This window comes from Opisthorchis viverrini, assembly GCF_000715545.1.
Source record: "Opisthorchis viverrini unplaced genomic scaffold opera_v5_25, whole genome shotgun sequence".
Lineage (NCBI taxonomy): Eukaryota > Metazoa > Platyhelminthes > Trematoda > Opisthorchiida > Opisthorchiidae > Opisthorchis > Opisthorchis viverrini.
The window spans coordinates 31,579-59,075 of NW_008751681.1; the positions used below are offsets into that span (position 1 = coordinate 31,579).

The 27,497-nt window shown below is 44.2% G+C and overlaps 3 protein-coding genes across 3 annotated transcripts in view; 2 read left to right on the top strand and 1 right to left on the bottom strand.

Annotated features, from left to right (window-relative positions):
- Positions 1-10,898, top strand: part of T265_02125 (hypothetical protein) — a gene marked incomplete at both ends in the record, with an annotated part of 36,996 nt that extends 26,098 nt beyond the window's left edge. The window contains 4 exons of the mRNA XM_009166299.1: positions 1,440-1,640; positions 3,450-3,656; positions 9,074-9,196; positions 10,809-10,898. Of these exons, the coding sequence (XP_009164563.1) occupies positions 1,440-1,640; positions 3,450-3,656; positions 9,074-9,196; positions 10,809-10,898 (621 nt within the window). The remainder of the gene's footprint in view (positions 1-1,439; positions 1,641-3,449; positions 3,657-9,073; positions 9,197-10,808) is intronic.
- T265_02127 (hypothetical protein) overlaps positions 10,899-27,497 on the top strand; it is a gene marked incomplete at both ends in the record, with an annotated part of 41,430 nt that continues 24,831 nt past the window's right edge. The window contains 5 exons of the mRNA XM_009166301.1: positions 10,899-11,055; positions 17,007-17,246; positions 19,434-19,796; positions 22,468-22,855; positions 26,311-26,491. Of these exons, the coding sequence (XP_009164565.1) occupies positions 10,899-11,055; positions 17,007-17,246; positions 19,434-19,796; positions 22,468-22,855; positions 26,311-26,491 (1,329 nt within the window). The remainder of the gene's footprint in view (positions 11,056-17,006; positions 17,247-19,433; positions 19,797-22,467; positions 22,856-26,310; positions 26,492-27,497) is intronic.
- T265_02126 (hypothetical protein) lies at positions 13,813-14,196 on the bottom strand (the record flags this gene model as incomplete). Its single annotated transcript, XM_009166300.1, has 1 exon — positions 13,813-14,196. One exon carries the CDS (start codon positions 14,194-14,196, stop codon positions 13,813-13,815), a length of 384 nt encoding a protein of 127 aa, XP_009164564.1.

The window sequence follows — 27,497 nt, forward strand, 5'->3', positions numbered from 1 at the left end:
GTCCTCGATAAAGGCTTTCCTTAACAGAAACGAAATAGTAGTGGCACCAGTGGGCTCGCGATCAGGAACACAATGATTAGATTTGTGTTCATATATACGGTTTCTAGTGATGCAAATTTGTGCGCATATCTTGAAGTGCGACCGTCACTATGATCAAAGCCTATTAAACTAATGCTTTTGGCGGTTAGCATACGCTTCCTGTTTTGGCAGCATGCGAAAATTTGCCTAACTTACTCAAGAAGTCAAGTAAGGGTTTGAGTCATATTCGTATATCTGACGCCTCCTAGGGGTTCTTCAGTACCGTGGCCTTCCTAACGACGTTGATTTGTCTGTTTCCATGGTGGTTTTCATGAACGGTACACTTCTTTTTTGTGAGGAAGTGATCTTCCAGACGGAGTGCGAAATACTGCACTGGCCTTACCGTTGAATCATTTGAGAATGATGGTGGTTCTTGTGTTAGCATTTGCTTTTACTGTCGGTTAGGAAAGACCTTATCCAAGCATGAACCTATTGGGCCACTACCATATCTGGTCTTCGTTTGGAAAAGAAAATCATTATGATAAGCTATTCTTCCATCCCTTTGTAGTATCGGTCTGGAGTTGACACAAAGTCACTGTTTGTTCGAGCACTGGACTTAGTCACGATCGTTGTCCCGCCCCACAAACTGGTGATCAAAACCCCAAATTACTGGGCCGTTATCTCGCTAGATCCACATTGACTGATTTATGTGGATGAATCTAAGGAACTCAGCTGAAGAACTATCATTCTATAAGTTGCTGCTGTAGCGACTGGCTCAACTCGACTATTTTAACCCTAGTACAATCTGTTTCCTAACTTTCGGGTACAGTATTCCGTCCTCGATAAAGGCTTTCCTTAACAGAAACGAAATAGTAGTGGCACCAGTGGGCTCGCGATCAGGAACACAATGATTAGATTTGTGTTCATATATACGGTTTCTAGTGATGCAAATTTGTGCGCATATCTTGAAGTGCGACCGTCACTATGATCAAAGCCTATTAAACTAATGCTTTTGGCGGTTAGCATACGCTTCCTGTTTTGGCAGCATGCGAAAATTTGCCTAACTTACTCAAGAAGTCAAGTAAGGGTTTGAGTCATATTCGTATATCTGACGCCTCCTAGGGGTTCTTCAGTACCGTGGCCTTCCTAACGACGTTGATTTGTCTGTTTCCATGGTGGTTTTCATGAACGGTACACTTCTTTTTTGTGAGGAAGTGATCTTCCAGACGGAGTGCGAAATACTGCACTGGCCTTACCGTTGAATCATTTGAGAATGATGGTGGTTCTTGTGTTAGCATTTGCTTTTACTGTCGGTTAGGAAAGACCTTATCCAAGCATGAACCTATTGGGCCACTACCATATCTGGTCTTCGTTTGGAAAAGAAAATCATTATGATAAGCTATTCTTCCATCCCTTTGTAGTATCGGTCTGGAGTTGACACAAAGTCACTGTTTGTTCGAGCACTGGACTTAGTCACGATCGTTGTCCCGCCTGCCCTCCCTGTTGCTATGACTGTTGGCATCGTGTTTGCCCAGCGTCGGCTCCGCTCCGAAGACATTTACTGTATCAATCCGGGCGCCATCAACGTGTGCGGCGTTATCAGTGTGACTTGTTTTGACAAGGTAAGCTTGTTTGATATCAGTGTTTCGGGCCAGTCACTTCGGATGATGCTGTTTGGCACAGACGTTAAATGTTTTCCGGACTTTCCACTGGATTACTAGATGTGTCTCCCGCCGGTAGTCGTCATTAGCACACAAACCTTCCGAAGACTGGTATTGGTCAATCGTGTGCAACTTAACTCCGTTTGCGTAGTTAATTAAGGTAGGTCTGATAGACTACTTTAGGCTTACCTTTAACGAGTGGAGCGTTATTTTTTGTCAACTAGTCAGGAAGAGTCATAGGCGGTTGGTACCGAGACGAACTTGGCAATTAGGCGTGGATGTAGATCCGAGGGAATGAGGCAAACGTGCAGGAGGGGGCTATTGCAAGCCATCAGCCAGCTTAAACATGAGTTTATCCATCGTTGCTTCGACGTTCGGACTGTGAGTGTCCGAAATTCTTCAGTGTGAGGTTTTGCTGCTATTTCTTCCTAGAAGCTATCCTCCACTCAAAAAACGAACATGGGCAAAAAAGTCATCTATGTGTTCTTTGAGCAAAGTAAAGTTTGATTTGCCGTTTTAGCGACTCTCAGAATAAACAATAAGTAACTCGTTACAAATCAGTAAATGCTAAAATTTTGTCTCAACGTTGTCACTTTTCGGCCGTTCCCACTCACTTGTGAATATTATGGAGTAGCATAGATTCTGTCCATGGTTGACGTGGGACTAAGCTTTGTGTATCTCAGTAACCAATTAAGCCATACCACAAGATGCCTATGCAGTGTCCATAAAGTCTCTCCCACTAGCTTCACTGATGAATAAAAGTCTGATGTACGCAGTCTACTGTCTCGACTACCACGTGTTCTATAATAAACGTATGTGACTAGGTTTCCATCTAGCAGTGAAGAAACTTTGTGCACGTTAAATGAATGTATGTACCATGCAAAGCCTTATAAGTGACCTCAAAAGAAATTGACTGAAACTGAGAAGACACAACCACAGCCATATGTGATAACGGGAACTCTGTGCGTTGTGTTTCGCGTCACTTTCACGGAAATGAATGTGTCCCAGCGTGATTTAATCACCATTCGACCAAACGATCGGTCAGATACCAAATCAAATATAGTTTGTGATGGAACCATGAATCTCATGAGAGGGTGGATGGTTGTCTAGTCGAGAAAGCAGAGGTTTTTCTCCTGCGGAATGTCTCAGTTGGTGATTTGCCTGAGGTTTATGAGGTAAAAACCAGCGACTATATCACTGGGACGGATATTTTCAACAGCAGTTTAATCAACCATCTACTCCTTCATCTTCTCCGTTCATCTTGGGCCATGGTCGGTGCGTTTAGACCCTTATGAGAAACGGCCTTTCTGCCCTCGAACGTCATAGGGCTGCTCGTCCAGTTGGGCTTCTGTCAGTGTTATTCAAAGATTTTTTGTGTTCTACTTTGTCTAGGTTGTCGGAGCTCGTTTGAGGGCGGGAGCTGGAATCAGTCGTTCATTATGTTTTATCCAAAAAAGACATTCGAATTGACTGTTCTAACCACGACTTATGAGAAGCCGGAATGCTTAAAAGTAGTTGTTTCACGGACATCCTCTGCTCAGCACCTGACTTCTGTTCAATCATCATCATCATGGACAGAATTACATCAATGTCCAACACTGATGCTTCGCTGCCGTATTTTGTATTCAACCGTGTTGACTTGTTTATCAGTCACTAAACTGTGTGTGGGTCTTCTAAGCTGTTTTCCCCAACATGCTTTTTAACAATTCAGTGTCCTCGGGAAAAACATTTGCTTCCTAAATTGTTATTGCTATTCTTTCATCCGACAAGACTGGCACACTGACTGAGGATGGATTGGACTTGTGGGGTGTGGTACCGAACGACCAGGGCAATTTTGGCGAGCCACACTTCAAGCCCCATGAATTGGAACGAGGCCCCCTGATAGAAACGATGGCCGCTTGCCACTCACTGACACTGATCGAAGGTGTGCTTTCTGGCGATCCACTTGATTTGAAGATGTTCCAGTCCACGCAATGGGTAAGTAACAAGTGTATTCCTCCCACACATTGAAGTATCCCATCGCCGCGTAAGCAGCATCTCGTTCTATGATATCGCCCGAAAACGATTGCTACGAGCACGGAGTTCACGGGCCCTCTGGCACTTTGCACTACTACTTGTCACTACTACTGAATTTTCCCCAACTTCAGCCCAATTGAATACACCAACCAATACACTATCTACTAGTTGTGCGCTAGTTCTAGCTACCATAAACTTGTCCATTAATTTTGAGATGATGAAAAGGAGTCAGTTACTCCTCAGTAGCAGGGAATCTTATGTTTTAAGTATCGACCAACGACCAACCGTACGTTGTTCCATGCTTCTCCCGTTTGTGTGTACCAGAAGGATGGAACTAGGCCATCTCTCTGAGCGTTTTCTAATAGCTGGGGTGTACTCTTACAACGTTTACAATTCAAGAGGTATCAGAAGTTAACTTCACTGCATCTGGTCGAAATATGGCCTCGAATGTCCTCTCTCCGAACATATGACTATATTAGGTCTGTCTGACGAATCGATTCAAGCAACGTTTTGAAAGCGTAACCATAGAATGTTAGTTTAGCGTCACTGCTTCGTTCCTCACAGATGGACTACCTCCTTCAGCACAATTGTCTGGATATTCCCTCCGTACTTCAACAATACTTTTATAACATTTGGATTCAAGACATGGAAAATTATTTTATCTTTGTGTATTTTTACCACGCCTCTTGTCAGTACCTTCGAATATTGCGCATTCAGCTTTCCTATTGCTACTACTCTGGAGTGTACGTTTGTCGAGAGCGTAGAGATACGAAGAGACTGGACCTTACTGTGGTTTGACGGTTTGCGCACCCCAGCGGCCCATTGAACTATAGTGGGGGGTGTCCCCGCAACGCTCACATTCTCTCATACCAGGTTAGTCAATGGTCAGAGGTCTGACAAACATAGTCTCATGGCTCTCCAGGTTGGGGGTTATAATTTGTGGCAACTTGGTAATGCATTTGCATTTCCCGCCAAACACCGCTGCCTTGCGGTTAGACTTTTGAGCCAAAGGATTTGATTGAGGACCCTGGTTGTCTTCCTGTCTAGTTGTCTGCGCCCTGATAGTATCACAGCCCACGTACAACCACAATACTTACGTCTCACAATAAGGGGGAGACGGACCAAGTGGTTAGCGCGCGAATTTGCTGACCGGAATGTCCTGGTTCGAACCCTACCTCTGCCTCTCGACTTCCCCCGTATTCCCCATGTCTCCTTCGTGTGGCATGGCAGCTAGGCACCGGAAAGGTGCTACAGCTGAACGATTTCTAACATTAAACTCATGTCATATCGGAGGTCGCGTGGTGTCCTCAACCGGGTCGCCGTACTCGCTGCACACAGCGGAGCTGGTAAGCAAAAACAGGCTTATGCTGTCACCTTCTTTTTCGCATGGCTTTACTTCCCCTCTCCACACCCTATCAGTAACTCTCTCTGGACTGATGACTCCGTTCATCTTGTATCGGTTTCACGTGAAACATCTGCTCGTCATATGGTTCCGACATCGTCAGGTATCTCCAAATCAATCCGTCAAGCCTCGACACTTAGTCTATCTAGCCGCCCTCGATGTCCGCACTCTGAAGCAAGCAAGACAACAAGCTGCTCTTGCTCTCACACTGGACTCGATTGGTATTGATTTGTGCTGTGTCAGAAACAAAAACTCAATATGTAAGCACAATGACTGAGCTAACAGCCCCATCGGTCTCCGCTCGCTTCCGGCTACGCACCTCTGGCTACCGCACCGGGACGTGCACGGGTTGGTATCGTCCTGAGTGGACGGGCGGAGGTATCCTTGCTTGATTGGATGATGATTAGGACGGACAGGACACACTAACGGTATTGCAAAAGTTTTCGTGTCCGGTTACAGTCTTCCATATCAAAACTACTGTGATGCAGCCTGACGGAAAGATTGCCGGCATTGTCGTAGCTTTCAGCCGTCTTAACGAAAAGAGCGATGGATACCAAACTGCGAGTATGTCATGAGCTGATAAATGATTTCGTCTTTTCAGATTGGCAGGAGTGTAGGAAGAATCTCCCAGATATGTTGGAACCAGTGGAATCTACGCGGTGACTAAGTGTGACCTCTTAGAATCACTTCTGCACTGTATTCACCTAGTATATCCAGTAAGGACCGACCACCCTTTCAGGAGCCGACTTAACAGCATCACGATTCAACCAGCTGGTTTCCCTGCTGAATCGCCCAAACCATACATTACAGCTTGCAGTGCGGTAAATTAAAAATCAGTATCAAGTACCGTTTCTCTGGATCCGTGATTAGATATCACCTGGATATCGGTCATGTTTGTGCGCACTTAGTTGTTTTTCCTTTCCAATTTACGGACTTTCGTTCGGCGGCACGCCTACTAGACACGTGTTCATTAATTTAGCTATGCACATGTGACACATTCTGAATGCAATGACCTCCCCTCCAAGGACCTGTTCAAAGAGAGAAGTAACCCTGTTGGAGAGTCCGCGACAGCGTTTCCATCTAGATACGGATAGGGTTTACTCCCGGAACAGTCCAGGACACTTTCATCCCTAGTTGATCTATTGAAGAGGAGAATGAGTGGGAAAATGTCTAGTGGTTTTTCCTGGGGGGTTACTCTTTCTTTGGAACCAAACCTGCATGCTGTGACGGCCATTACGAATCTCAATCACTTCGATATTTAGTTAAAATCAGTTGTCGCTGGCTGTGCTTGAGATACGCGAGGACTATACGCAAAACTTTGATCCACGAGTACCAAGCGGAATTTTGACTGGACAGAGTCTGCATCGATCGCACCTTCACACTCCGTCAGGTATCGTCGACCTGTACGTACGGTCTACAACCTTGGTGTTCCTGGAATTCGAGAGTGTTTGATTCCATCGATCGTTAATCCTAACAACAGGAGATGCCCCAGAAGTTTGTGAACATAATCTGGACCTCATATTCATGCATCCGGACTTGTAAAAGTTTGCGGGGGTCGCCCGGAAACCTTCTCTACAATGGTGGGTATTCAGCAGGGATATTCATTGTCTCCGTATTTGTTCACTCTTGTCATCGGCGAAATGATGGAGCAAATGCTAATGTTCAAGTCAGTGTTGAGGTTCCCGATACGGAACCTTGAGTGACGCGTAGGTTCAACAATCCCGAATATCAAATGGATGAATTGGGTTCGTAATTCTACGGTGCTGTAAACACGAGGGTAAGCAAGTGTGCACAACAAACCTCAATTGTTCACGTTCGTAGCGTCAACACGTTCACAGGTCTGTCACCGACCGGCACTGTGCAGTGTCAACGTCCGAACACCAAACAACGGCGAGCGGAATGGTGGTGTGGGTTGCGGTCGTTCCTTCCGACGACGGTCTAGTGATTCTCACTGGACGTGCAATAACACGGAACTCATGAGAAAACAAGTCAAGCCAGGCTCCGCAACGGGACATGACCGCACATGGGTAAGTAGGTCAGCAGCGCGCATTCACAAACTGACACACATGTCAATACACAAGCATCAGAAAGAATGGCCTCTGCGGCAAGGTGGGTGGCGGGTACGAATAAGCAAAACAACTGGAGATCAAAAGTACTTGAGCGGAGTAAGCAAATGAATGGGGGAATTATCATAAGGTCAAATTAGACTCAACAGTCAGTGGCAACGCTGACGATTACGCCTAATCGCTGAAGTCGACCGTAAAGCGCTAGTATGGTTGGTTTAACTGGCCACCATCCTACCGTATTTCGGCATGTACCTTGCGCCCAAGAAGTGAAAAGTCCTACTTGAGAGTGTGCATTATTTGAATCTCATTTCAAACGGAAACACTGAGGATTACGTATTACGATAGTTTCTGTTGTGCGGCCCCATTCGCTTGACGTTTCCGAGGGAGGATGAATTCGGCTTACAATCATCCATTGCGGTTGACGCTGCCCCAGTTCGGTCACGTTTGGAGTCATCTTGTTCAGAACCGTCGTTTCAACCACTGGATTCTTGCCGAATAAGAAGAGCGTGTGCGCTTTGCGTGTAAATTTCGTGCTGCTGAAATTTACGAATTTCCTCCGTGCTTCGAATGTTGGCTAATCTGTTACCAAGACGTTCATTGTGAACTTACTGATGTTAAGTTCTTTCCTCCATAAACTGGTTTGACCATTCCACTTGTAAGGCTTGCAAATCATACATTTCTACAAATTTTGTACCTTTTTGTTTCATTGGTCACGTTTTTGCCTTATAAAATTTGATTTACCCCGTATATGTTTGTCCACCTCAATCGGTGTTTTGCCATCCGGTCATACGAGTTTTGTTCAACGATTTTTTTTAACGAATGTAGTTCTACGCCTATCAAAGGATTGTGTCTGTCTACTCTGCAACGTCTTCTTAAGCCAGATTTATTTCATAGTGCGACACTCCAGATTAATTCATTTGGAGTCGGCTAACTCCAACCATAGAATAAAATTCGATGTGTTATCGGGCATTTACTGGTGACTGGAAATTGGTCGTTCATATTTACAGCGGTATTTCTTCTCGGTACTACCCGTTTTTTTTGTGTAACGTCAGACGTGCGGCTGGTTGATATCGACAATGATGTGTTGCACAGTCTGCGTGTCTGATCTCAGCGTTCTTTGACCCAGCTTATCACAGTCGTTGGACGTGATGCAGATGCGACCCGCTTGGTGTGCGTGATCTCACTCAAGCACTTGGCTTATCGCACTTCCGTAACATCATCCGCTTCTTCCTGTAAACAGGTTGATGCGGTTTATCATCTGACTGCTCAACTGTGTGATTGACGGACTCATTGGCATCATTGGCATTTGGCTTCAGTCTCCGATTTCATTGCTTTCATAAGTTGCATCTGTATGATTGTGTACAAAGGTGCATTACTACTCGCCCATTTGTATAACTTTCATCAATAATGCATAGTTCCGCTTGTCTGTCCGTCCAAAGCGATCTGCACTCCCCTATGCTGTTTCGTCATAGATGGAGTTCCCACTGTCAAACCATGCTCCCAAGGGGCATCGCAGAGTGGTATTGGTTTTTTGGAAGACAGTGGTAGCGCAATGAGATGCTATTGTGAGGAGTTTTATTGTCACTTGAATAGACTATCTGTTTGTCTTTGCTTCCTGGTTCACTTGCGAGCCTACATCGTTTCGAAACCAATATGGTTAATTCTTAAGTATGCCACCCTCCACTCAGGGGCGTAAAATTTCGCAGATTCTCCTTTTTCGTGATCAGGTTGTCCCTGTTCACCAGACACCCTTATGCCCTATGGGCGCGTATGGGCATGAAGCCAAATTCAACTGGATAAGATCTAACTGTGCAAGCCCTCGGCATCAGTAATGTTGCTTTTACAGGCGCATTCCTCGTCTGTCTTTGGGGACAGAGATTAGTTTATTCCTTATCTGTCGTTTGCGGTAGGAATTTTCTGAACAAATATCCGAAGATCACTGTAAATTCGAAATGGCTGTGCCGGCTATTGTGCGTCCACCGGCAAAATCATCTTCGACACATCTCCCTCTGGAATCCACTGTGAACCCAGAGGTAAGTTTTGATTTTTATTCCTCTCTTTTTGGGAGCCTCGTCCAACTGTCAATAGTGAGTGTCGGTTTTCCAATCAGGCGGAGCCTGTACACTTAATTCGCCCTCTGTTTTTCTGGAGTCTAATAATGTAGCTGTTCCAGTATTATCAGAAGAAGCTTTGAGCTTGAAGTCCGTAGGTATGTTCAATCACGTGGAAAATACTTGAAACCGATTGGATAGTCACCGTTTTCGAAAAAGTTTGGTGACAATCGGTAGATTTATTGCTGGGCAACGTTTCGCTTGACACAAAAGCTTCGTCAGGCCAAGTGACTAGGTTCCGAGGTTGATCGAGATGTAAGGCGGAAGGAGAATCAATCAGCTAAGTCAAGCTAAATCTCTGTTGGGTGTCGGCCGAGCGATTTTAGTGTGTTAGACTGGTTGCACAAGTGTTGAGTCGGTGGGGAAACCTACATGTGTTTGGGTCCTGCCTTTGGTCTAGTTCTTCTGGTGCTCCCTCCGCCTTAAATCTCGATCAACCTCGGAACCTAGTCACTTGGCCTGACGAAGCTTTTGTGTCAAAAGCGAAACGCTGCCCAGCAATAAATCCACCGATTATCACCAAACTTTTTCGAAAAAGCTTTGAGCTGTTCAACACGATAAAAATTTAAAAAACGCAAGATAAACTTTCGTTCCCTCGCGGCTGTTTTCTGTTTTTCTTGTTAGCAGAACAGGTTGAAATTTTATTACTGTTGTTGTAAGGAGCCGACTACAACTTGATTGAGCCTTTCGCTTAGCTCGTGAAGCGGCCCGTTGTTCGCCCTAATCGCACAACCTCTTCGTGGTTATCTCATTTTTTGTGGGCTTCTTTGATGTGGACCGGACCATTATTCACCGTTGCTTCAACCAGGCTGAGTGCCAATAACCTCCAGTTTACTTGGATTGTCTCGTGTCTCCTCTTCCGGATCGTTTTGATCTTTGTTTTTCAATGTGTATTACATCATCACAGCTGTACATCTCATTTGAGAAACCCAGATGAGAACGCAGTGTCCCTCACACATATGTCTCGTTACCCTGCGGAGTACGCCGAAGAGAAATTGTATGTTATTGAGTGTTGGGGTTAACTGAGATCGTTTAGTGTTCGTGGTTTTGTAAGAGCCGTATTCTAGGCGATACATCAATATGCATCCATATTCCATCTGTCAATGTGTTCCCGGCTGGTGGACGGTAGTTGTGAGCAAACTCTAATGCGGATGAAGTGCTAAAGTGCTTGCCTGCTTCAGCCCCGACTGGCTCCGGTTGCACAGCCGGTATGGTATTAGACGCACGAAGTTTGGCACCGCTAGATGGCTTGTTCGATTTTTCCTTGACGAAAGCTAATCATACTGCTCGTCAGTAGCAGCTGCAGCTCACTGTTTGACGGTTTAGTTCTTCCAAGCGACTAGTAATGTACACACCTTTGATGGCGGACTGGATTCGTCTTCTAGATAAAATCATTTGGAAGATAAGAATTTTGCCGGTTACAAAACTTGAATCCATTAAAGGAAGACGCGTTACTTTTCCCAATCTTATGGGATTGAAAAAATCACTTCGAATGTGTGGCAGATTGCCACGCTATCTTCCGGTGAACTCATAGGAAGTATTTTTGAGCATGTTCCCCCATAACTTTTATGAAACCTGTAATTTGCATTCCCACACCTCTTCACTCCCATCACATTCATGGTAGATGCTCCCATACGAGATCGGTATAATACGCCAATTTCCATTCACATCCTCGCTGCAACGCATGTCCGTCGTAGCGCGTGTTCTCAACGGCACACACTTCAATCTGTATGTCAAGGGCGCTCCGGAAATGATCGAAGCACTATGTCGTCGTGACACCAGTGAGTTTTTGCAGATTTTTACTAAACAGAGCTAGCGTTGCTTTTCTGACAACTTCCATTTCGGTCCTGGCTGGTAGCACAAGACGTGAATGGTTGTTTTTGGCAATCTACGGTTCTGTTCCGTGCTCACTTCGGGCTGGCAACGCATATGTCTGTGAATAAAGACAGTCTATCGGTCAGAGTCAGCCCAACACACCTACATTTGTATTCTCAATGCAGCGTCTTTCCGACCGTGACTTAATTTTTTTGATGAAGATCTGGGTGTACCTCGTGGGTATTGTGTATTTTATCCACTCAGATGTTTTCGAAACTCAGCGGTTGCATAAATGTAAAGCAGTGCCGATTCAAATTAGAGGACCTACAGCGGAGAGACGGTAGTTGCCAGCGCGAGTGGTGAAGGCTGTCATGCTTCACTATTAGGTCATGCACTGACTACTTCCTATTCGTTTCCTCCGGAGAGATACTTGGGCAAAATGGGCGCTTTGGGGCAAGCGGTCCTCTGGCATGTCTTAACCACTATGTGTGGTCAGTTGATCAGTGCAATCAGTTCATCCATGGGAGGAGAGTTACTGGTGCGCACCGCAGCATTGTTGATACGATATTCCAATCATATCGGCGCGATTTAGCGGAGGGCACTCTTGATATTTTCGTTTCAGGGAGTAAGCTCGTCTTTTGACAATCTGTTGGGACTTAGCAGCTTCTTGGAAAGAATAAGTTGTCTATTACATGGGTCTGTTACTCGCCAAGCATGGGCGTTAGGTTCCATCCCACTCAGTCTTACAATGGAACTCTACCGTTTACAAGCACGAAATACTGTACATCGGAATTATTCAAGTCTCCAAGAAGAATAGAGCCGTATTCAAAAGTGAGTTATTTCCAACGTATTCAGCGCCAGGCGACAAACAACCGGATCACTTCATTCCCCGAGATGTTGGTCGCAGTTAGTGAAGATTAAACTAGCACGTCGATAACGAAGTTGGAGAGGAATGGCGATAGCCAGACAGTGGCCTTGCCTGACATGTATGGCGGACTCACATAGTTCGTCGAAGACGCATACCTATAAGAAACCTAGGTTCTGGAGAGATACTTCCCATTCCAGATGGTCCTAATTTCTGGTGGTTGACGGGATCAAAAACATTTATTATTTCACGGAAGACGACTATTATTAAGCTGTTGGAAAGAATTGCATTTGAAAAAAAAAAGAATTTGTGACTATACAACCTTGATCTGGGTGAAATCGGACTTCATTGTGATTCGGCTGGGGTTCAATTGAGTCTTTCATTAAAACTCTATTGGTGTACAAATAAGTGTGTATTGCGAATTTATTACGATTTCAGTTCAACTGAAATATAATGTTGACAAACCCCGGGGAATGTGCCTACTAATGAATCTCAAGATGGGCCAAGCCGATCGTGGGCCGTCAAACAGCTATCACTACGAAGACCTTATATATACTCCCTATGTCTGCTGATGTTTACACAGCCCCAGGGCTTTAGTATCTTTCCATCACTTTTAGGTGATGAAAAGTTTATTCACCAACCAACTGCTTAGTGAGATGGAGCCACCGAGGCTTTCACGCAAACTTTTGCTGGACTTAGGGAGATGTGATAACTTCTTGTCAGAGTTGGCTTTGTGGTGCGGTGTTGGATCAGTTTCCTTACCGATTACCGTTTTAAATGCAAGCGGCTTGTCATTACCGACATACAGGACATGTTGTCGTTTATATTAGATTGCTGCGTGATCGTCCAGCCTTACTCTCTACGTGAACTATTCTAGTTTCACGTGAGCTACGCTTAACCATATCTAATTGCACACTGATTGCAACGCTATTGTGCTATCGAACGGATCCATCCAGTGTGTTATTCAGGTTGCCTGTTCACATCTCTGTGTACGAGAAGCGTGATGTTACTGTTGTTGTTCGCTTTACTAGCGTGGATGTTTCGAAATGTGTTTTGTCAGTCACTGCTGACTCAAAGTTGGTTGAATGCAGTGATCCAGTAAATGAACTTTTATCTGACGACCTGGATGCACGTGTGCGTCGTGAGCAGCTGAAATATTCTGTCTGCACGTACTTCAGATCACTTATTCGCCGTATCTTTAAACTGTAAGTTTTCAGTGGGAAATCGCTGTACCTTAGTTTTTGTCCTCAAGGAATGCCAAAAGTATCTGTCTGATAGGATCGGCTAACACGAAATATCATCTTCAACCTTGGTACGGGACGTTGTCATCAACACCGGTGGTATGTTTTGAAGTGGACAAACTATCACCAGTTTACCGCAAACATTCTAAACGGCATAAGTCGCTAACTTGATCGGACGACATGTAAGGGAACTAATAGTCAAGCATTATTCGTATAAGCTTGCAACCAGGCTTTGCAGCGTCTTCATTTGAATACAAGTACGGTCATGTTGGGTTGCGCCAGTAGTACCCAAGGTTTCGTTCCTGTTATTGAAACCTTTCCGGAAATCCATGTGCCAACTCGAACAGCCTTGCTTGGCTATCGCAGATCGCTAAGATTGTCGACAACCAGCATTTGTGATCAAGACTTACCCCTGCCATATTATTTATCCAACCGGAAGCGATGTATAAATGGAGAGAGTGGGCAGTGCTGTCGAACAAGCTTTCGGAGAGCTCCTCTCGTATTCACAGTGTTGCTAGTGCAGATAACATCTTCGGATTACCGGTTTCTTTCGTCCAGTACAAAGGAAGCACGGTAGCGAAATTGTCGATCGCCTACATGTGTGAGGTGTGTTAGCTTCAAACGTTTGCGAAATCAACATAAAACAAATCGCGTGGAAAAGGATATCCACTGGTTTGTGGACTAGCCAAAGGTTGGTGTTTTAATGGCTGGGTGAGAAAAACATACGCGTAACGGGAGAAATTGACCACCGGCCTTGATTTGATATGTTCCACACATTTTACCCTTTTTTCATTGAGATTGTCCTTTTTGTATGAGAACGGAGAGAAGTGGCAAAACTGGTCCTTCATGCGAGCAGTCGGAAAGAAGTTCCTCCCATAGAAAGGTCTTGTTGCTACCCCAGCTGTTTCTTCCAACGCGTTGAAGCTCACTACGATACGTTGATAGAAAATAGACGCGTTGGCCAATGCCTTTCGGAACTGAGGTCTTGTCTGTAATAGCATGGAAAACCTTCGTGTTTTACGAAGTCTTTCACGGACTTTTTGCAGTCGGTTTCACGTGTATCAATCCACCATTGTCCTTTTAATCCCAGCAAGAATCATGATTAGGTATTGAATGACGGGGACAGGCATAACTTGATAGCCTGTGCACTCCTGCGATTTTCGAATTCATATGTCTTACGCAGGCTGATTGTCAATGTACTCTGGATATCTCAGTGGTCACGTACACAAGCTTGCTAAATCTGTCGTCGAACCACATGTGTTTTGTGCCTACTAGGAAGCCTCGTATTTCTGATGAACCATCGCTTCATTCAAAATCCACTGAATGAGTTCTTCCCAAAAATGTTTTTTTCTGGCCAACGCCAACGAAACAGTAATTTCATTCCACCCTACTCTTACCACGAGTTTGCAGTGGTTTTATCGGCAAACCTATCTCTCACCAACTCATTGGCGTGTGCAGTCTTCTCAGACCAGAGCACTATCCGTTTCCATCGCATTCCATTCCCTCCCCCCTCACACGCACGTGCGTACGCACACAACTAAAGCTACGCTTCTCACGAGTCTCTTTCGTGCGTTTCATGACCTGACGCGTCATATTTTTATGGCACCGTCTATGGTTGATGGTTGCCCTCGCTTGGTGGTCCACGCAGTTGCATGTTATGTTTTCTTTGTAGGGTACTGTGTAATTGAGAGTAACGCCAGCGTGTAGGTGCATTTAACAGACGCAATCGGGAATCACTCGATAATGGACGTCTGTCCAAACGCATCGAGTGAACCGTCACGTACAAACCAGGTAAATCGTAACAAAAATTGCGCTAACATAGTTGTTCTCAGAAAGATGAAACTAAACACACACCATTCGTATAAAAATCAATTAGGTCATTAGTGCGCACGCTAGTGAGTCGTACTTTCCTACTGAAACCTGAACGGCTTTATTCAACGCTTTTTCTAAAATCCTGCAAACCTGTCACGCCGGACCACCTGTACTCTTCGATTTTGCGCACTGAAACGGACGAAAGTGTGCATACCTATCGTGCGCACGCTGCAATCGACCATTCCCATCCGGCTCACTCCGCACTTTCTCGACTAACTACAACTTTTTCATTTGAGCTCAATGCGTAGCAACACACGTAACAATGATCTACCTATCTGCTTTCGGGGTCATGAAAGCTCTTGTCACCGGTCTTCTCTGGGCCACGTTTCCAGCTGCATTTGACTATCTAGTTCAAGTAGACACCTCTACTGTTGTACTCATTATGTGGAGCACGGATCCTTTTTGCCTCTCCAGGGTCTTATTCTTTCAGGTTTGCTTTCCTAGTTCACTCATTTGTTTGAAACTATCAACCTAGAGTGAATGAAAAAACTGCCCAGTACATTCAATGGTCATCGTTCCCTTTTCAGGAGAACTTACTAATCCACTCAATAATAAAGTGTCAGCTGTTTGCTCTATACTGTCTCAGTCTCATATCCAGCCACAGTATCGACGTACACTGTACCGTGTAGTTATGAGGAGTTGCTTAAAGACCGTTCAGTAACGTTGGTTGAAACAGTTGATTGAAAAATACAATGGACATACTTTGATCTGTCCACAGGCTCGTGTCCTAGAATTTCAAGTTGTGACCGTGATATGATAGTGGGGAGCTTTTTGACGAAGTTGCCAGACAAAGTGATCGGCGGGATACACATTCGTGTCCCCGTTGGAACTTTCGCATGCATAAGAGTGTGATTTAGAGTACAGTTTTGGTGAATAGCGTAGATAGCAAAAACAATCCGATGACATATTAAGAATTTCTGGTCTGCAGATTTTGATTGCTTCAACTCATAAGAAAATAAGTTGATGTTTTTCAGGACTCCAACCATCTGGTTCATCCCAACAAAGCTTTTCTGTGATCGTAAGTGAACGAAGCCGGAGATCAACATTTCCTTCTGAGAATGTCAATTCGGAAGTTAAACACCATTTTAAAAAATCGTTCGTCTGTAACACCTCGATCCGTGGCTGATATTTCATCCGAAGGAAGCACGAGGACTAACCTCCTGTTAAGCTGCTCAAGCCCGAACAAGGGCAGTCTGGATACCTAGGTTGGCTTTAGACCACAGACCTTCCGGATTGGATACTCGTGACCAAACCACTGAGTTATTTCGACCTCACCATTCAAGTCGTCCAGCACATACAGATTTAATTGCCTCACTCACTGCTGAATCATAGCACCCAGAGTAATGGGAGCAACTCCATCGAAGTTTGTAAACAACTAGAGGTCAATTGATCTTAGAATTTCACCGACAGCTGGCACTCTACAAGCAAGTTCATTTCATTTGGTTGAACGAAAATTCGCATCGGGCGATATCGACATATGACGCAGTGTGGAATTCATACGAAGGTTCACTAATGACACTGATGGATATCAACTGTTGATGCAAAGGTGTGATGAATCCATGTAAAGTTTTACTTCTCTGCGCGATGTTGTGTAGTGTCAGTCTTTGGAGCACTCACTCGGTAAGTGAAAGGTCGTCGGTTCGTTCTCTGTCTGGAGACTCTATCTTTTCATTTGTATTATGTGATGTCCTTATTCGAAACTTTCCAAATCTGTCTCTCCCACATTTGTAATGCTTCTACAGTCATCCGTCTTTTCAACCGTGGCAGAACTGGCACATCTGGATTTTATCCTGAAAGTTTCTCAGTGCACCCACTTGCGCAATATGAAGAAAGGTGTTGCATTTCTTTCAACTTTTTCCCTTGAGTCAACCCATCTGTAACGCACCAAGTGTTGGTTGTGATAAGAGTAACAAGTCTCATTTGTCTTTTCATAATTTAGTACCCTCGGATTTCCATTCGGTGTTACTTCAATACGCTCGAGAAGGTTATCGTGTTTTGGCGCTTGCATGGCGTCCATTGAAAATATCCTACACACGTGTCCTTAGAATACCGCGTGAACGCGCCGAACATGACCTGCTGTTTCTCGGATTCTTGGTTATGGAAAACCGTTTGAAACCAGAGAGTGCACCAGTCATCCAAACTCTCCGTAGTGCAAACATTCGGCCGGTTATGGTCACCGGTAAGTGAGGGTTTGCCTGTTGGGTTTTGTTTTGAGTTTCTCAGTAGTGTGAATGCGTGAGAAAGAACGAACCTTTGAACTAATTCTTCAGCTGTCTACTACGACACATTTTTGTTTGATCGGTTGGGACAAGGTTTCTTTGTTGCGGTTCTAGAAACAGTATCAAATACTGGCACAATATTCCCTCCATTTAATGACCCCTCCGTAGTGCCTCTGCTTCTAATGCAGCTGTGTGGCTGTGAACAAACCTAGAAACAGGCGATCCTACCCGTACTGTGACCGAATTCATCTGTTTTTCAAAATCGCTATGCGAAGAAAGCACCACACTGTGGTCTAGCTTGACTTCCTTGTGCAGCATATAACGGTCATTTTGATGCGCACATGCCTCTCGCTAATGATAATTTCACCTCAATCAAACTAACACGTGGTACCTTTAAATGCATTTGCCTGTTTTCAGATTAGTTGTAAGTGATAGGATAGCAAACACGGCGATTTACGCCCTCTTCTGTGACACCACATCCGCTCTGCCGAGACCTGTATAATGACTGTCAAATGTAGTTGTGGTGATTAGTCGTTTCACTGTTATTTCTCCAGCAATTGGCCGTTATCTAATAACGGTCTCTTCCTACTATCTTTTCGAGAAAACAAGTGAATTCAGTATTTTGTTGAGGTAGACTTATTTAGAGTGAGGTGAACTGCTGGACGGACTGGTTTTCGTGAATGACTTGCATATCCACATGACTGTATATGAGCAGCGTTCATTACAAGACCTGGACCGATAGAGTTTTCTAATTTGTATAATGCGGAATCGTTACTTGTCTTTTTTCTGAAAATGTTTTTTCCGTACTGCTATTACTTTGTACTACTTAATTCTGTACAGTCTTTTCGATTATATGCAGTTTTTTATGCCTAGGCTGGTGGATCAATCACACAAAGGGTCAAGCAAAGCAACGTACACTTGAAGTGGGTAGCCGAGGTTCTATCATAGAATGTCCAGCTCTTTTTTTATCGCTTACATCATATGCTCGGTAGCGAAAATAACCTTCTACTGTTACTCCCAAATGCATTCCTTTTTCTTCGTTTGTTGACACACTGACAAAATCAGATGATCTTTGTCTATTTTCCCACATGACTAACAGGTTTCCGTATCGCTTTTAATTCACACTGAATCACAAGAGTTTCACTAGACGATTCGCCACTGGTCGCAAAGCTAGGTGTGAAAGATCCCTCTTTGCGATATACTTTTGAGTGATCGTGATGGATATTTGAGTAAAAGAAGATGTTTCACGAGCGTGCTGTTACATGAATTGAACTCATTACTAAGTGGGATTCGTCTCCTACCGTATTATCTATCTGACCTCTTGGGTCGATGCTAAGAGTTCAGTGCTATTTTCTCATCGTTTTCAGTTCCTGGAATTCGAGCGATGTGAAATCAATGCGTAAATTGTTAATTATTTTAGCAGGCTAGTCGTGAGTATACCAAAATAAGTTTGTGCGTTTGCACATTTCCCGATATTCATAAGTTACCGTTTGTTCCATAATAAATGGAACTCACTCGATTGACTTCTTGAGCTGGTTTTATTTCTCAAGGATTTTATCGAATTGCGAACTCTTAGCATTCTCACTTCCCTATCACGCGCGTGCGGGAAGACAGGAAAACGAAAAACTGGTTGTCAGAGAGCCCTTCTAAAGAAGGAGCTCAGATTAGTGCAGGAGGAATGAGGCAATAATCTAGCCGGAATGAAAATGAAATCTGGAAATTGGTGGTTCGTAAACACTGATGCTTTCAAGGGGGGAAGATGATCGACTCGAGTAAACTAAAAACGCAGTAGAAATGGGATGATGCGCGGACCAGGGGTCCTAATTCATGAGCCTTTTTCGTGGCTCTAAACTTATTACACAACAGTCGTAAGAAAGTAAGGTTGTTATCGGACAACAGTGTTAAACCTTCGATTCATTCAGTGGCATTTTAACTTGTAGTCATAGTCTCATGATCTCCACAATGAACTTCCTATCAAGCGTCTACTTTGTCGGTGAAAAAGTAGTTGATTTCATCAACATGCCGTTGGGAACTTTGTTTTGAGTCAGAAAATATTTGGCAAAACAAGAGATAGCAGGGTCACAAAGATTACACCGGTCTATAGACTTCCCGCCTCAATAATCCCCGCATTCGACTCCCACAATCAGGTGATAATATGCTCACTGCCGTTTCGGTCGCACGAGACTGTGAAATGATCGATGAACTGGACAGAATCATCATTGTTTCTGCCAAGCCTCCTCCAAAAGTTGGCTTGTCAAGTACCAATTTGGATGATGTAGCCGCGGGAGATGTCGCCGTCGGTAGGACCGTCCCGGTCTCTTTTCCGGTGGATGCGAACTTCAGTGCCCCGTCATCCTTTGTTGCTATGGCTCACGATTCACCTCTGGTGGAATTTCACTATGCGGAGGATTTACATAAACCAGTTACCGAAGTTACCGCGACTGATGGAGGATGGCGCAACGGCCAATTGCGTCCATCCCATCCGGAAAAAGCTAGACACCGGTGGTTCCGTCGAAGGAGGAAGTCGCATACTCGGTACGTCAGTAAATTGCTCCCCATTGCCGAACTACTTGGATCGCTTCGTTTCCATGATAGGTCTTTTCGTTACCATTTTTGGCACCTGACTTTTTCGTGGACGTGGAGATATTCCAACTTTTCGAGGTTTTTCTTGTGTGAGCACGCCAGTTCTTCAATGTGCAATCCCTGAAGAGCTTTATGGTCGCTTTGCAGAGTGGAGAAATCGGTCGTCGTTGTATCCGACCTAAGAAGTTTAGAATTTTGTTCTCCTCTGGTCCTACTGATTCTACTCCCAAAGTGTATGCATGCATCATGCAGTTGGCGTATTTGGCGCATATATAATTGTGTATTCATAGAAGAAAAGCTAAACAAATCCAATTTCGTTGATATCCTACAGTTTCGCAGCGAGGCTTATACTTCGTCCAGTGTGTTGATTTAAGGCTTTGTGGTAGGGTAATGGGTATTCTGTGGTCGAATGAGAGTGTGCAGCATAATAGCTGTATATTCCCTCAGTAGACGTTTGACTGCTAAACCAAACTATCATCGTCAGATTGTGTGTGTGATGAATTTATTGTTAACTTTTCTAGCTGAACTTTCAAAGACCCTTGTAGTTTTCCAAACCCCATTCTGTGAGACAGAGCTGACACGAAGCTTCCCACATTGCTTCCTTGTGAAGCGCACTGTATTCTTTCAGTATTCAACACGGTTAGTTTATCTTCAGATGTAGCGCGACAGACGAACGCTGCGATTTCACTGCAGCGGATATCCGTGAATATCCGTGCTGGTGTATTAACCATTGTCCTTCAAATAGCATTCATGTGTAGTAATGAACCACTGGTGCTCATATGCCACTATTTCAGAAACCGCCGCTGGTTTTGCTCCAGAAATGTACAAGGTGTTATCTTGTCAGGATCATTATCTTGTTCAGTCATCTCATGGAAATACAGCTAAACCTTCCAGGAAATCCACAGAACAGTGTTCGCGTTTGTTTATTTTTTTATTTGTGCCATGCAACAGCACAAATGCGAGAAGCGACGGAATTGCGAGCCTCGAATGTGAACATATTCGTTACACCTTCCGTTAGAGCGTTTTTTTTTAAATCAGAGCCCTCCACGCACACTAGTGAATCGTGTGTGGTTCGTGAAACACTTTTCATTTAGTTTTCTAAAACGTTTGGTGACAATCGGTAGATTTATTCCGTTAGAGTTTTTTAAATCAGAGCCCTCCACGCACACTAGTGAATCGTGTGTGGTTCGTGAAACAATTTTCATTTAGTTTTCTAAAACAAAACGTGACAATCGGTAGATTTATTGCTGGGCAACGTTTCGCTTTTGACACAAAAGCTTCGTCAGGCCAAGTGACTAGGTTCCGAGGTTGATCGAGATTTAAGGCGGAAGGAGAATCAATCAGCTAAGTCAAGCTAAATCTCTGTTGGGTGTCGGCCGAGGGATTTTAGTGTGTTAGAGTGGTTGCACAAGTGTTGGGTCGGTGGGGAAACCTACATGTGTTTGGGTCCTGCCTTCTACTGTTACTCCCAAATGCATTCCTTTTTCTTCGTTTGTTGACACACTGACAAAATCAGATGATCTTTGTCTATTTTCCCACATGACTAACAGGTTTCCGTATCGCTTTTAATTCACACTGAATCACAAGAGTTTCACTAGACGATTCGCCACTGGTCGCAAAGCTAGGTGTGAAAGATCCCTCTTTGCGATATACTTTTGAGTGAGCGTGATGGATATTTGAGTAAAAGAAGATGTTTCACGAGCGTGCTGTTACATGAATTGAACTCATTACTAAGTGGGATTCGTCTCCTACCGTATTATCTATCTGACCTCTTGGGTCGATGCTAAGAGTTCAGTGCTATTTTCTCATCGTTTTCAGTTCCTGGAATTCGAGCGATGTGAAATCAATGCGTAAATTGTTAATTATTTTAGCAGGCTAGTCGTGAGTATACCAAAATAAGTTTGTGCGTTTGCACATTTCCCGATATTCATAAGTTACCGTTTGTTCCATAATAAATGGAACTCACTCGATTGACTTCTTGAGCTGGTTTTATTTCTCAAGGATTTTATCGAATTGCGAACTCTTAGCATTCTCACTTCCCTATCACGCGCGTGCGGGAAGACAGGAAAACGAAAAACTGGTTGTCAGAGAGCCCTTCTAAAGAAGGAGCTCAGATTAGTGCAGGAGGAATGAGGCAATAATCTAGCCGGAATGAAAATGAAATCTGGAAATTGGTGGTTCGTAAACACTGATGCTTTCAAGGGGGGAAGATGATCGACTCGAGTAAACTAAAAACGCAGTAGAAATGGGATGATGCGCGGACCAGGGGTCCTAATTCATGAGCCTTTTTCGTGGCTCTAAACTTATTACACAACAGTCGTAAGAAAGTAAGGTTGTTATCGGACAACAGTGTTAAACCTTCGATTCATTCAGTGGCATTTTAACTTGTAGTCATAGTCTCATGATCTCCACAATGAACTTCCTATCAAGCGTCTACTTTGTCGGTGAAAAAGTAGTTGATTTCATCAACATGCCGTTGGGAACTTTGTTTTGAGTCAGAAAATATTTGGCAAAACAAGAGATAGCAGGGTCACAAAGATTACACCGGTCTATAGACTTCCCGCCTCAATAATCCCCGCATTCGACTCCCACAATCAGGTGATAATATGCTCACTGCCGTTTCGGTCGCACGAGACTGTGAAATGATCGATGAACTGGACAGAATCATCATTGTTTCTGCCAAGCCTCCTCCAAAAGTTGGCTTGTCAAGTACCAATTTGGATGATGTAGCCGCGGGAGATGTCGCCGTCGGTAGGACCGTCCCGGTCTCTTTTCCGGTGGATGCGAACTTCAGTGCCCCGTCATCCTTTGTTGCTATGGCTCACGATTCACCTCTGGTGGAATTTCACTATGCGGAGGATTTACATAAACCAGTTACCGAAGTTACCGCGACTGATGGAGGATGGCGCAACGGCCAATTGCGTCCATCCCATCCGGAAAAAGCTAGACACCGGTGGTTCCGTCGAAGGAGGAAGTCGCATACTCGGTACGTCAGTAAATTGCTCCCCATTGCCGAACTACTTGGATCGCTTCGTTTCCATGATAGGTCTTTTCGTTACCATTTTTGGCACCTGACTTTTTCGTGGACGTGGAGATATTCCAACTTTTCGAGGTTTTTCTTGTGTGAGCACGCCAGTTCTTCAATGTGCAATCCCTGAAGAGCTTTATGGTCGCTTTGCAGAGTGGAGAAATCGGTCGTCGTTGTATCCGACCTAAGAAGTTTAGAATTTTGTTCGCCTCTGGTCCTACTGATTCTACTCCCAAAGTGTATGCATGCATCATGCAGTTGGCGTATTTGGCGCATATATAATTGTGTATTCATAGAAGAAAAGCTAAACAAATCCAATTTCGTTGATATCCTACAGTTTCGCAGCGAGGCTTATACTTCGTCCAGTGTGTTGATTTAAGGCTTTGTGGTAGGGTAATGGGTATTCTGTGGTCGAATGAGAGTGTGCAGCATAATAGCTGTATATTCCCTCAGTAGACGTTTGACTGCTAAACCAAACTATCATCGTCAGATTGTGTGTGTGATGAATTTATTGTTAACTTTTCTAGCTGAACTTTCAAAGACCCTTGTAGTTTTCCAAACCCCATTCTGTGAGACAGAGCTGACACGAAGCTTCCCACATTGCTTCCTTGTGAAGCGCACTGTATTCTTTCAGTATTCAACACGGTTAGTTTATCTTCAGATGTAGCGCGACAGACGAACGCTGCGATTTCACTGCAGCGGATATCCGTGAATATCCGTGCTGGTGTATTAACCATTGTCCTTCAAATAGCATTCATGTGTAGTAATGAACCACTGGTGCTCATATGCCACTATTTCAGAAACCGCCGCTGGTTTTGCTCCAGAAATGTACAAGGTGTTATCTTGTCAGGATCATTATCTTGTTCAGTCATCTCATGGAAATACAGCTAAACCTTCGAGGAAATCCACAGAACAGTGTTCGCGTTTGTTTATTTTTTTATTTGTGCCATGCAACAGCACAAATGCGAGAAGCGACGGAATTGCGAGCCTCGAATGTGAACATATTCGTTACACCTTCGGTTGGAGCGTTTTTTTTTAAATCGGAGCCCTCCACGCACACTAGTGAATCGTGTGTGGTTCTTGAAACACTTTTCATTTAGCTTCATTAGACCCTGTCAGCTGCCTACCTCGGTGGGGCGTTGTAGTGGCAAGGCTGTCAAAATAAACAAAGGGTTTGCAGCATTAGGTTTCGCACCAGCTGCGAAAGTGATAAATTGGAGTTGAAACGTAGTCAGTGTTTTGCGAGCCTGATGCTATAGAAGCCGGTGTGAGGTTTGATCCAGAAGGGTGCCTTTTACTCGATTCGGGGGCGCTCCTTTAGACAGTTTCAAAATAACGGAAGTACGAGCGATTCGCTTGAGCCTGGTTGCTCCTTGTTTCGGTACCGGCGCTGTCAGAGCCAGGTAAGAGGCTTTCCACCAACCAGCGAACAGATACGTGGCTGTTCAGCAACAAAGCTCTACTGGATCGGGACTATAAGCCTTGCCCCACTTCACTTGCCTCATGTCCTTATACACATTCTGTGCTCTCCGTCATACTGGGTAGATAATGCCGTGTATGGGTTTGACAGGCTAAAATACGTCACATTTGAGTTTATCAGAACCAAAAGAACTCAACTTTGTCCTCAGCCATACATCTGCTTCACGGGCCTTCATGTTTCACGGCAGCTTTTGTTGCCGAGACCCGCTTTGAAATTGATTATATTGGACGGCTGGACTTCCTGTCTACTTGCCTAAGCTGTCCGGTCACTGTGTACTTTCATATTTTGTAGGCTTACTCCTTTTTACTTCGTAGCTGCTTGAAGATAGGAGAAGTGGACTTGCTAGTGCTAATGATGGTGGCCTCAACGGCACAACTTAGGTTAAGGCAAGAGTTCAGATGCTGACAATATGTTCAGTGATTGTCTGGTTAGCAGCACCTTTCCATATTGTGTGAAGGTTTTCCATAAAATAGATCTGTTCCCGACATACACCATCCGCAACAAGCTGGATACATACCGATCCGAGGACTCAAGTGAAATGCGCATGTAAGAACGGTACATTATCATTTTTGCCTACAAATACAAACACAGTTTGACCTCCAGTCGTGTGGTGAAACGCAATATTGGTTAAGCTCAAGGAAGTGTAGTAGAGGTAAAAGTACTGTACAAGATACCGCCAACTGTACAAAAAAGTTCGACTCAACTACACTGTGGTCGTGGCGCGCACAGTTCTGAAAGTGGAGTAACAAGTACAATGCATAATTTTGTGAAGATTATTTATTTATACTTACTCAGAAAGCCCGGGTTGTGTTTCTGATTGAAATAACTGCTGTATCGGATATAACATGTTCGAGACGACACCAGGCTTTTTTCACCCAGGTGATCACATCACCTCTGCAACTAACGCTGACATGACGATCAGTGCGAAGCAAACGGCACCCCAGCTGACTGTTACAGTCGTCCGATGGTGAGCGCAACAAGTTTTCTGAGAGCACATAACTCCATTATTTCTTTATTGCTCCGGGGACAAAAGTTCGGATGAGTGTGTGATCTTTCTTGGTACTTAAGTGAAGGTCACCCCGGAAGTATGCATTCTTCCGGGTTGTGTGAGCCCAAATACAAGTATTCAATGAATATGGTGTTTTTAGTTTGTCTAACATTCTTGAAAGGTGCTGAATTCCTTATCCAAATGCGCTCGAAAACACTTGAGTGAAGGTCGCCCCGGGAATATACATACTTCCGGGTTGTGTGAGCCCAAATACAAGTATTCAATGAATATGGTGTTTTTAATTTGTCTAACATTCTTGGGAGGCGCTGAATCACTTATCCAAAGGCGCTCGAAAACACTAGGGGCTTAGACAACTGGTGTTGGAAAAAATGCATCCTATCACCCTGAAAACTATGTAACGAAACATGGGGTTCCGTTGGAGCGAAAAGTAAGATAATACAGTGAAAAAGTCCGAACCTCGGGTGCATTCTCACTCTGAAGGCTCGACCATCATTGGTCGCCTTATTTCGGAATTCGTTGATTTTTTATCACTTTCGCTCCAAACGTCTAATCATCAATCAGGATGAATTATCACGAAGTCGCGACGCTGCACACCGATGGCACCACCTCGGTTGGTGGTGAAACGTTTTTCACGGAATTGCCAGCCTCAACAACTACACTACCTTAACTGGAAATGCATTAGCGAAGATCTCACTGTTTTATCATTTTTACGCACTTTCATATCTGTCTTCGAACTCAGTAACATGAAATCTACAATTTAGTCAGTCGATTTGTGAACGAATTAATATGAAATTTTGTGGGTCTCTGCATTCCAATAATTGAATTTCAATAAATTGCATTCAAGTGCCTCCGTAAAGCTTTCATCGTGTGTTCGTTTTCGAATTTAAGAGTCTCAACTTACGCAACTGTCCCTTCCTCTTCCAGGAGCCCAGTTACCGTTACTGTGAATGTGGACGATGGTGCCGCGGAGAACGATCATGTTATTGATGCCACCCATTCGCATCGGGTCAACATACGAATGATCGATCGCCCGGATTTTCACCTTGCTATTTCCGGAAAAACATGGGGTGTTATTAAAGAGCATTATCCGTGGCTCATTCCTAAGGTTCGTTTATCCTCGGGAATAGTTTGTGACTGCCGTCATCCTGTACTTCTAGTCTTTCTATTTTATATACTTGACACATGAAGGTTAATGACAATGCAACAGCATCATATGCCCCTGGGCCAACTCGTTCTTTTATTTTAGCTTATTGTGGGCCCGAAACTTACTTAAAGCCCCTTTTTTGTCGAGGTCACACATTACCCCCAAATCTGTTCTACGCCACACCTCAAAAAGTCACAGATCCCGATTTGCAGTCATACATTGCTTGGCGCCGCTCGCTTCTATGATCTTCCACAGAAACCCTGCCTCCAAATGTTGTAGTTTCTCGTACAGTAGTCTGCCGCACAAAGACTCAACCGCCTAAGTGGTCTTAGTTTGGGAGGAATCTCTCTCGAGAGGACACCACCTGTCAACCTTATGAGCGCATAACAGTTTACGCACGTTAAATGTTGCGAACAATATATTGGTAGACTGATTCTGTTCCATTGATATTAACTCTTCTACAACACCAGAAGCTTTCCTATAAAGACCAACTTGGTTATCCATCCAAAATCACCACAGTAAAGGCCAGTATTATTCCATTACTAAGTCGCCTTCTTACACTCACACTTGTAAATGCCCGTTATTAACCACTTTGTCTAAGAGAGGGCGAGATTCAGGTCGCTCTTATTAATCAAATTTCTATTGTACGCTTCTACTAAGACTGACAAAACAATTAGTCGCTTGCGATTGTGCTCTGAACTCAGATGGACCTGTCAAGTGGATTTCAAGAGAAAGTGCAGTTTTTTCCTAGAAGACAAGTAAAAGTCCATGTGCGGTGTGAACATCTTTTCGTGAATAGGACGAACGTCATGGACACTTCCGGATCACTGAGAACATACAGTGCTAGGCACATAATAACAGCACTAGATCTTGAGCCAGTCTGTTTCAATTGGCCAATTAAGGTCAGGAAATTGGAATCCGGTTCAATGGCGCATCCGTCAGCATTTCCGATACCACGCTATGCGTT